Source organism: Pyxicephalus adspersus, chromosome 1 (genome assembly GCF_032062135.1).
Source record: "Pyxicephalus adspersus chromosome 1, UCB_Pads_2.0, whole genome shotgun sequence".
In the NCBI taxonomy this organism is placed as follows: domain Eukaryota; kingdom Metazoa; phylum Chordata; class Amphibia; order Anura; family Pyxicephalidae; genus Pyxicephalus; species Pyxicephalus adspersus.
This window is the reverse complement of record NC_092858.1, coordinates 148,693,159-148,704,174: the sequence shown is the minus strand read 5'-3', so window position 1 is coordinate 148,704,174 and position 11,016 is coordinate 148,693,159. Positions and strand designations below refer to the sequence as shown.

Here is an 11,016-nt window from a genome sequence, read left to right as displayed (position 1 = left end):
CGTTAGATAAGTCTTGTCGGATAATCACCTTAGGGCTGTTATCTGATGAGAATCTCGCGTCTGTATAGCGTTCATCTTCCAGATCCACGATGGTAATGAAAGTGAAGAGAGGAGAGAGAGCAGCAGGGTGCCGCTCCATCGTTCTCCCCTCCCCACTCTATAGAGCAGAACGATCCTGTATATACAGCACTGATTCATGCATCTTTCAGGCTTTTGTCATTGGAAAGGATAGAGAAAGACCTATTCCAACGACAATTATTGCAAGTGTGTATGCAGCCTAACAGAAAATGTATAATAAATTTGGGCTAATGAAGCATACAGAGAGAGCTCCACAACTCCTCCAGCCACCTTAAGCACAGGGTCCCCATTCTGATGCTGCTTACATATATTGATGGACCTGATCTCAATCAATGAAATACATTGTTTCTTAAAGGAATTACATTTTTTTCCATTTCATCACAAATTGATCCTAAACTGAATTGAACTTCGCATTGATCAATGGATAGTAGCACAAACGGTTTTCAGACTTTTACTGATTTTTGTTTATCTTCTTCATAATAATACGGCCTATGAAGATGAATGCTGGGAAATTACTATCAGCACAAGTTGGATGCAGCTTCATACTCTCTTCTTTGCAGCTATGCAATTGAGGAAGATTTTTCTTTTTAAGAGAAGGTGAACACTTAGGGTCGATTCAAAGTTGAAGTCAACCACAGAATTCTGCTGCAGGCTCAACCACTCCTATCCAAGCGAATGGGAGCAATTGCAAACTATTTTGTGGATGTGTTTACGGACAAGAGTGACGCAGTTCCAGAAAGTGAAGGCACTTTTGGCCTTACGATTACTTTTCCTCCTCTGGACTAAAAACTGCATGGCACCAGCAAACACATTTACCTGTGGTGCAGTTTGCTGCTCATGCATTTGGGGCAGCTAACAATCCAATGCAGGTATGGAAGGGGCCTTAAACATGTGCTTGATTCTGGACAATGTCTAGATTACACTGGTGAAGTTTATAAAGATGAAGACTCTGAAATTGATAAAAATTCCCCCTAGATACCATCAGCACCAATACGTCCAAGAGAAACACAAATCAGACAATGAGTGTTTTTATTTATTTGAGTTTAATATTCACAATGTAAACAATAAATTTCCTCAACCACAGTATTTTTTTGTAAAAGACCAAAGAACAGCGTTTTGTACAAAAATGCCCTTAAAAAAAACATTGTGTTTTACATTTTACAAATAAAAACTTGAAGAGTGAGCTGCTGTTACGAGTCTCTGTATGGGCGCTCCCTTCTCTGCAGAGGCCATGACGGGTTACATTTACAAGTGGCTCAAATTGGAGATCGGCTCACAGACGAAGCAGCCAATGAGATGTATGTAAGCCTGTATTCTCACACTACCTCCTTCATTTAGCAATTTACACAAGTCTGCTGCTAAGATGTTCTTTCTACCCAACTGAAAGGTTATCCACAGCTTCAACATAAACACATAAATAGGAACATGTAAAGAAGTACAACTGATTTGACAATCCTGATGGAACTTCCACACAACTTGGCAGGCACATTTTGCAGCAACATATGAAATGTAAAAAAGGGAGACATGTTAGCTATGGGTCGCTTGTCGTTTTGCTGGACTGTTACTCCCAGGCTGCTTTGCATGCTACGGATGTATAGTTGAATGATAGCAGAAGAGTCTGGTGGAAATTGCTGCACGCTATGCCTCAGCCTCCAGTTTACAGTGAGACTTTATGGAGAAGCAGGGACGGAATATGAGTTTATCTCAGAGACCTGCTGGCTGGTTTTACAGGATGATCTAAACCTAAAATGCAAGTGGCTTTAAAATGAAGCGACATACACATTTAGCAATTGATGTTTGTACCTATTCAGTTTATAAATCCTGATGACAGCCTGAAGCAAGGAACACACAAGTAAAGAACACGGGGTACAGGGATTAAAAAAAGAAGCAAACAGTGCCTCAACCTTTGAGCTCTCTTTCAAGGGTAAATGTCACTAAAAGACGGTATTTTTTTATTTCAGGTTTTACAAGCTTTTTAGCTATACATCTAACAGGGCCATATTTCTCTTCCTGTGCTTTATCTGCAACCCATCATGGGACATTTAGAGAAGCAATGCACCAAGGGTAATAAATTAATCTGTGTCTGGCCCATGCAGAGCAAAAGCTACAGATTCACTTTAAAGAGAAGCTGTCACTTTTTCCATCTAGAGCAATATGACCGTATCTGTGAAAAGGCACAAATCAAACAACAATTTGTATAGCAATTTCTTGCCACTCCTTTCACTATCACGGCCGCCATCAAAATACCCGATATTGGAGGCTAGAGGCATCACAATTCCCCTCATCATGTGACAGTGCCTAAGTATAGCAAATTGGCTGCTAGGCCCGAGCACTGTCACTTGCTCCCCCTTACATGGAAGCACCAAGTATCTTGCAACAGCTGAGGTAGCAATAGAAGTGTCAGGGAAGCAATGGAAATGTGACAATGGCTCTTTAATGTGGACCACCACTTGCCTTTCTATCACTAAGTCCAGCTGCTGGCTAACATTCAGCAGCACTATAGGCATAAAAATATGTTTTTATGATGACAATTTATAGTTGAGAAAAGCACAGGACTTAAAATAAAGCTCCATTTTCTATGTATTTTGGAACCCTCGTATTCTGTTTTTCAAAGGCGAGTGCATTTGTAAGTTTCCTTTTTACATTGAGTTGCCTTTCACAAACCTCATCCTGCAAAGTCGAGCAGAAAATTGAAACTGTTAAAAACAGGAAATGATCATTAAAACATCACCATGTGGAGTATTCCAGTTGCAGCAAAATATTGCCAATTAAAACCCCAAATTCAGTAAAAGTTTAATATAAAACAAAATTAACATTATATTTATATGTATGAGTGTGATGGTGTAAAAACTTGTACACATGTATACAAAAGCTAACAATGACATAACAGTTCCAGGAAGGCCAAATATTTGATAGCTTTGCACCGAATACCAAACACACTCACTACGTAACATTTACAAGTCATTATCATACAGACAAATAGGCAGCACTGAGAATCACTAGATTTACGGTGACTTAAGGTGTAAATTGAGGGTATGGGGGTCAGTAAAGGGGCGTATCAAAATGGAAACAAAGGTGAAAGGCAAAACAAATAATATGGCCATAAACTCTGAAGGTCCACAGCACTATTCAAGTAATGAAGGGTTAATTCCCGTATTGTAGACCAACCAGCAAGAGCACATTCCAATACAGATCAGATGTTTGACTGGTCACATGGTATCCTTTTAACAAGCCAAGGCCTTCGGAGCTTAAATAATAATTTTGCTAGGACAGATGCTGCAATTCTGGAAAAACCGCATAAAAAAGTTTCCATAGTTGAGATCTTCATACCGGAGCTCCCAGCTCTACTTCCTTCATGCAGGTATTAAAAGAGGTCTTGTTCACCCAAAAGGGTTATTTGAAGTACTGAGCGATTGTTACTCCAGGATGAAGATATCAACACTAGCGACATTAAGGATCAGGTTTTGGGTGTGCTAAAACTTTATATATATGATAAACTAAGCTAAATGAATGGTGACTTTTGTGGACTATGTCGAGTCAGCCTTCTACCTCAATAGTAAAGATGTACTGCCACGGATCAGAAGTGAAGATACCATGGTTGTTTAGATACATATAACTTTGTCTGCATTGCAGCAAAGCACCTGAAATGTCATTATCCAGAACTGCCACACAAATAGGCTTCATCTTGTTCAGTAAAGTTTATATTAAGAGTGGAAAGTCAACAGCCAAGTGGCACAATAAACCCTAGACTTGCCGTAGCATCTTTTGATGCATGGCAGAACTGTTGACCCCAAAAGGCATTTGGTATAGAATGCAGGGAAACAAAGTGACTCCATAAAGAAAAAGAAAATACTCTACAATAACTTAAGATCTGTGGAAAAAGCATTAAAAGCAACCAACGAGGACGGCAACTTCAGAGCACTGCAAAACCAGCATTTAACCTCTGCTCATCAAAATCTTTCACATTTGCTAAGGGCGTTGAGAAGACACCGGTCCTTAGACAGAGCACTGACTTCAAGTTCTGAAGAAAACCAAAACACGTTGCAACCGAAAGTGCGCCTTGTTCCTACAGCATTGGTAGACACTGCCAATCGGGCAACACAGCCCAAAGACTAACTTGAAACAGTTACCTGTTATGAAGCTCTTAAAACAAACATCTGAGGTTCTCAAGAGTTAAAAAAAAAAAAAAAAAATTATATATATTTATATATGTACACTGACTAGCCGCAGCAGTCAGAAATTACTTACAAAAAAAAGGAGGAGTAAGGGAAGCCCATACCATACATGCATCAGGAACAGTAAAACAAAACAATAAGTCAAAATATATAAAATTAACCAATAAAGTGCACGTTCCTCACATATTACACCTGCCCCTTTAAAAGATCAAAAACAAAAACTAAAAAGTTCCAGATTACATGGTGTTGTATAGTGGATTGGTTGTCCTCTTCTTCTCGTTGGTCTTTTTTAGCCTTCTCAAAGGATGAGTTCTACCATGTTCATGTTTGGGTTTTATAGTTACCAGTGGGGCTGGGGTTTCTAGCTCCACCGATTGGTGAAGATGCTCCTGGGAAACAGTCAATTCAGATTCTGAACTTTGTAAACCCTGTTGAGTTGCACCAAACTCTTTGGCATACTGCACAAGAGGCTTTTCCACAGGTTTGCTTTTTACAACACACTCTGCAGTCTTGATCTGTTCAACAAAATGTTGGGTAGGTTCCACACCTGTAGAAGCTTGTACAGAAAGAATGCAAAGCTTTCCTGGTGGGTCTTCCAATTTTGAATCTAAATCTGATTCATAATTTCCTGGCACAATCCGGAGAGAGCTTTGAAGAAGATCAGGGTATGTTTGGTTATTGTCAGAGGAGACAGATTCTCTCTCGGACAAATCATCTTTAGAAAGTTCCAAGCAGCCCAGTTTGGCCAGAGATGCAGAACGTTTCATTTGGGACGGAGTGGTGAGACCAGCTTGCCGAATCCGTGCCTCAATTTCTTTCGCTCTTTGCTTAACAACACCAGGATTGCTACCAAAGTCTTTGATGCTGTCCGTACTAGAGCTATGGGGAAGGCCAAAAGATAAAGCAGAGACGTCCAATACTTCATGTAGTTCCCGTATGTTTTCAGTGAGTTTATTGATTAAGTTAAGATCTTCATGACTCAACTGTGACAAGGCACTGTCTGATTCCCTTTGCATCAACTCACCAACACCCATGAAGAGGCCATCGTCGTATTTTTCTGTGCAATTTGAAATGTTGCCAAAATCCTCGTCTGTACTGGTGCAGTCTTCAGTTGCACCTTCTACAACAATGGAGCAAGGATGACACAAATAACTAGGACTGGGGAAATCTGAAGGTACTACAGGACTGGTCACAGGGGGATTTCTCAAGTCTATCACACTAAGCTCTTCCTTTGGGCTATCAACAATAAAGGACACATTTGGAGGCCCTAGTTTTGGTGCACCGAGCAAAGGCAGGTTTTCTATATGTGCAGAAGAACTGTCTGTACAGACATTTTCTAAAGGTGCTTCTAAGGGCAGATGATGACACATTTTTGAGTCCTTAGGTACTTCCTCTGAATACATTACAGACTCTTGGGGAGAAATATTATTGTCATTACTGTCGTGTGTCATTCCAATGCTGTTATCTAACTCTGTCCTCTTTGGAAGGTGTATGGACTCGTTTGTTATCTCCAAAACTTCAGATGTAGCAGATGATTCGTGATTTTTCCCTGTTCCTTTACATTTAACTGCAAGCCCTGAATGGCTGGTGTCCTGCTTTTCTTGCTCAGAAAGCTGCTCAAACAACAGAGATGATTGTGAATCTGTAGATGGCTCAGATCTGGGGGATTCTGCAGCCTCAAACCCTGTAATTTTTATTCTGACCCTTTTATCCTTTTCATTATCTGCAATATCAAGTGAAGATTCTTCAAACCTAGTCTTTGTGGAAGCATCGCAAGCTGCTGCATCATTCTTAGAATTCTTTCGTACTGGCACAGCAGTGGTGTGTTGCTGCTCTTGTTCTTGCCTTAGACGTTCCTCAAACTCCAGTGTGGCTCTTCGCACAGAGCCTGCACACCACTTAGGAGCCGGGCCAGTAAAATCCTGTTGGTCAGTGGTCTCATTTGAGTTTTCACAATCTTCCTCAGACATTTGCTTGCCCTCTTGACACTTCTGATCTTTAGGCTTTTCATGTAGCGGTGCTGTTCCAACCTCACATGCAGGATGCTTGATGCTATTATCTGGCTCCCAAACGACTTCAAGTGACAAATCATGAATTGTGTTTTTCTTTGGTGCTTGTACTTGGCTAGACAGATTGTCTGTTTTTTGTTGGCACTGGCCTACTCCCTGGTTGAAGGACTCGATCTCTGTGACAATTTCTTTTACAGATATTCCGTTTTCTGAATGGGATTTGGAGAGATGGTCTTTTTGCTCACAGACCTCCTGAGAGAAAAAAAAATATATAAAATAAAGATTATAATTAGCACATATGTCTATGCAGTCCTATTATTTCTTTGCAAAGAGAAGTAGAGCATACTGTAGTGCACATAAAAAGCCTGTATATTTTGCTTCATTTTAGAAGTATAACAACCTTTGCCTATGAAAACTGGTAAGTTAAAGTTAAATCTTCGTTAGCAAGGGTTATTACCACTAGACTTATGAATACATGGAACCTTGTTTTCCCCTAGCCCCTTTTACCCAGGTAGACCATCCAGCACTTTTCAGTTACCAACTTGGCTGTTTTTGAGTGGTTACTGGAAAGCTGAATCACAATACAGGGGCCAGATGAATATGTAAAGACCAAAAATTTCTAGAAGCACCTCTGCACAGGATGAAATCAAGCAAATGTTCTACCCACAATGTGCTAAACCTCACATACCCATGATAATGTCCACTGCCTAGTTATTAGTGTTATATTGGAGAGGCGGAACAACAACTGAAATCCAAGAATCAGCAAGGAAAAAAATACATACCTTTGGCTGATCATCATCTGTAGACGAGTCTTCAGAAACCTGTGGTGTGCCGATATCAGGACTCACTCGTAACTTGTCCACTGAGCTTTCAGAGATGACATTTTCAGGCCAAGAACCTTTTAAAATCCCATTTCTAACATTGCTCAATTGCTCCTCTGCCCGGGTGGTAGAGCATGTGCGTGGACGATTCTCCTGAGATAATTCTACAAACTTTTCCAGTGCACTTAAGAAATCAATCCTATCAGCACTCATGTCCTCTGACTGGGATGTAAAAGAAGGTTGGTCAGGAGATTCTGGGGGTTCACCTGGTTGTGATCCAAGATTGCTGAGAGGCAGGAGGTGGCAGGTCACATCATTCTTCAGTGCATCTTTCTCCATATCTTCCAGCATAAAGTCTTGCAGCTCAGCACTTCTATCAGTGAAAGATTCAGAACGTGGCGATATATTTCCAGACAGTCTATCAGGTCTACAATTGTCCAGAAAGACAGCAGACTCATCAGAGCAGCATCGTGCCGGACACCCATTCATGGTGTTGAGGTTTAGAATGTCCTCTATTTGTCCAGTGTGAAAGTCACAAGATGTAAACTCAAAATGTGATTGTGTTGCGTTGCACAAGGAGTTGCTGTTGGGGCAAGTTGGGTTACAGTTCTCTGTTTGAGGTCCCAGTGTAAAGGAATGATGTATGTCGGAGAGCTGCTCTGCTGACGATGTAATGTCCTTTTTACTCATTTCCATTCCCGTTTTGCCAATAGGCTCATGATGATCTGAGAGGTCACTTTCCGAGTGAGAGCGCCAAAGCTTGTTGTGTCTCTGCTTGCTGAAATGAGTGAATATATAATGTAAGTAAAAAGCCATATTTATAACAATGTTTGTTCATTCATTTAATAAAATACAAACTAATTTTTTCATAAAGCTGTAAAGTAAGTGGTTAAGACACTGATGATTAGCACTTTTGAAGAAGCACTCTGTCCCGTGTATGGGTTTAACCACCAAAGACCTGCGGTGTGTGTGTATATATATATATATATATATATATATATACACACATACACACACACACACATATATCCCATTGTATGCACCATGAAACTCCTTTAGGCACTCCAGTTTTGCAACATAAAGCTAATAAAAATACATCTTAGTTATTTGCTTTCATTCATTTTCTTGTGTTTGGTATAAATCTAGATATGTTAGACTATGCAAACCCCCACAGACCATCTGAATATAGTCAGTTAAATATATTGCCATGTGTTATAGGACAAACCTTTAGCAAAAAGGATCATTTCATTCATAATTCCTGTTAGTTTCGGATTGACCCAACTTCTCTCATCACTTAAGAGTTACAGGTTTAAAATTTTGGATTTTACAAAAAGCAACAGAAGCAGTGACACTTTTACTACAAGAGGCTACTAACTCTAAGGGCTGGAAATACTGGTGTAGAAACCTGTAGTCAATGTACATTCAGGCTATTTGCATTAGTTGGAATAAAGTAAAGGATTAGAAACCTCTTCAGTTTCTACTGCCATCCAGAGCACCAATAAATATTTACTGTCCCCATTATAACAGTTTCACCATACCAAAAAAAGATCTCCAACAAAGAGAAAAAAAACACTATTAATAGTACAGTAAGGAAATACTAGAATCACATCTTCTCTGTCTCTGTTACAGTAAGCATGAAAAAAAATCTAAAGTTGAATAGAAATTCATTTTGCTAAAAATCCAGTTGGGGGTTTAAATTAAATTCCACTTTTGAGTTGACTGACCTTTCATTTCCAAGTGTCAGATATAATTGTGCTGTTGTTATTTAGTGGAAACTAATCAAGCCGCCACGCATCCCATGACAATGTCACCACATGAGGGTGTTGTGCTACAAATATTACTATTTTTAAATGGCTAAAACACATTAGAGTGTCTGGAACAGGATTTGGTACACACAGCTGCCTAGTGCACATGACAAGGTATTATGAAATGTGGACAGCACCGTATGAATATATTCCCACTGCCCAGGGACATCTGTTTTATTTGTCACATTAAAGATGACCTTTTCTAGGAAGGCATGGGTACACAGAGAACCTTAGCTGAACAAGATCACAAAACTGGCACACTTATTCCACTGGCCAAAGTCTATTAGAAATTTATATGACATTGCAAAGGTTATATGCAGACTGATGTAATACAGCAGTTTATATATGATGTACGTCCTTTCACTTTCTAATATAATAAATATAAATAATACATAATAATTTATATTCATAGTTGAAACTTTAACAGCTCCTATAAATACACTTTATTATGTGAACACTTTCCACATTATGGAAAAAGGCTATCTGTCAATGTGCAGATGTCTACCCAAAAATTGATGGCCAGAGAAATATGGGCTTAACTTCGGTGAACATTCGCCACTGCTTCTCTCCCAGGTTAATTGATAGGAGGTAAAGAAGGGGGCCAGCTGCACAGAAATTGTTCACTGAGCCAATTTTTAAATATTAAATGCTTCAAATATTAGAAGTGCAATATTGTCTCTTTAGTATACAGCCTCATCCAAAGGTTAACATAAATAAAGAGCAACAGGTGGCTTTTGGATTATGAGTTGCAGAATCCAAGAACAAGGCACGAGGCAAGAACTGACAACTTTATGCAAGGATAAATATGCTCTTTAGACACATTGGCCTTAATAACAAGTCAAACCTTTGTGTTTTTTTTTAACTACATTGGCTCAAGTGCAACCATGAGATGGTGTATCATTTGAGTGTAAACAAGAATAGCTATATTACTGAATATAGATGGCTAACTTATCTCCAGATGTAGATAATAAAATGTGTTCTTATTCTTAGGAATTAATAATGGACACTCTTAATGTTTCTAAATTTCCTGGTTTTGTCTAAATTTCCTGGTTAGTGTAATAAATGTGGGTGAACTGCCATCAAAAGAAACACAAACCTTGCTAACAGAATGCCTTGATATTCCTCCAGCTGCTTCATAAAACTTGGGTTAGGTTTGGTTACTGTGCGTCTCTCCTTCACATAATCAAAGGCTCTGTCCAAATTCCAGCCGTATTCTTTCATAGCATAAGCAATCACAGTGGAAGCGGAGCGGCTCACTCCCATTTTACAGTGCACTAGACATTTAGCTCCATGTTTCCTACAGGAGAAGCAGAAAAAATTGTTGTTAAGAACATGTCATACAAAACCATATAAAAGCAAGCAAAGTAAGCTGTGATTGCCTATTTGAAACAGTTATACACTATTTTTTTCCCAAGTGTGACCAACTGTGCACTCTAACACTAGAGGGTGCTTTACCTCCACATACAGAAAGCCTTTTCAGCTCCTCGAGGTACCATGAACGCTGCCAGCCTACTGGTGCTGCATGAAAGCAAAACACACACAAAAACACGTGTTGCGGCGTTTTGAAATTGTGATAATACACCTGTCACTGTTGTGTCAACACTGAGATGAGAGCTGTTCCTCCCGTTTCATGACAGCAGGACATGGAAACACATCCAAAGGTCGGATGGATGTGAACAGAAAAAAAAAACAAATAGTATCTAGAGAGTTCAAAAACCAGAGAAGGGGCAGAATAATACGATTCTGTGTTATCAACTCCACAAGTTAGTATTATATAGTTATACAGCACTCATGGAAAAACTTTATATAGAAACAGCTGCTGCCTTCAATAATTAACCTCTAACCAGTCTGCCCATTAGGGCTTAATAATGACCGGTCTTGAGACCTTTGTGGAATCCAAACTCATCAAACCTTGCCTATATATGTGGCTTAAAACTTCATCTTTTACTGTCAGTATGCCAATAGCCTACAGATGTGGAAAAATGCAATGGGTTTAAGAAATAGCCTGTTTTTGTCATCCTTTAGTTCAATAGCAGATGATTTATCACCAACAGGCCACTTACTAGTTCCAAGAGATGCTCTATTACTGGTCGGAGCAGCAAGACTTGCTCCTTCATTCTGCATTATT

At 39.5% G+C, this 11,016-nt stretch overlaps 1 protein-coding gene across 3 annotated transcripts in view; it reads right to left on the bottom strand.

Moving 5' to 3' along the window:
- Positions 1–1,102: 1,102 nt before the first annotated feature.
- SSH2 (slingshot protein phosphatase 2) overlaps positions 1,103–11,016 on the bottom strand; it is a 153,832-nt gene continuing 143,918 nt past the window's right edge. For all 3 annotated transcript variants that reach the window (XM_072430794.1, XM_072430805.1, XM_072430800.1), the window contains 3 exons: positions 9,985–10,185; positions 7,045–7,861; positions 1,103–6,514 (listed from right to left, as the gene is read on the bottom strand). In XM_072430794.1, the coding sequence (XP_072286895.1) occupies positions 4,490–6,514; positions 7,045–7,861; positions 9,985–10,185 (3,043 nt within the window). In that variant the 3' untranslated portion in view covers positions 1,103–4,489. The remainder of the gene's footprint in view (positions 6,515–7,044; positions 7,862–9,984; positions 10,186–11,016) is intronic.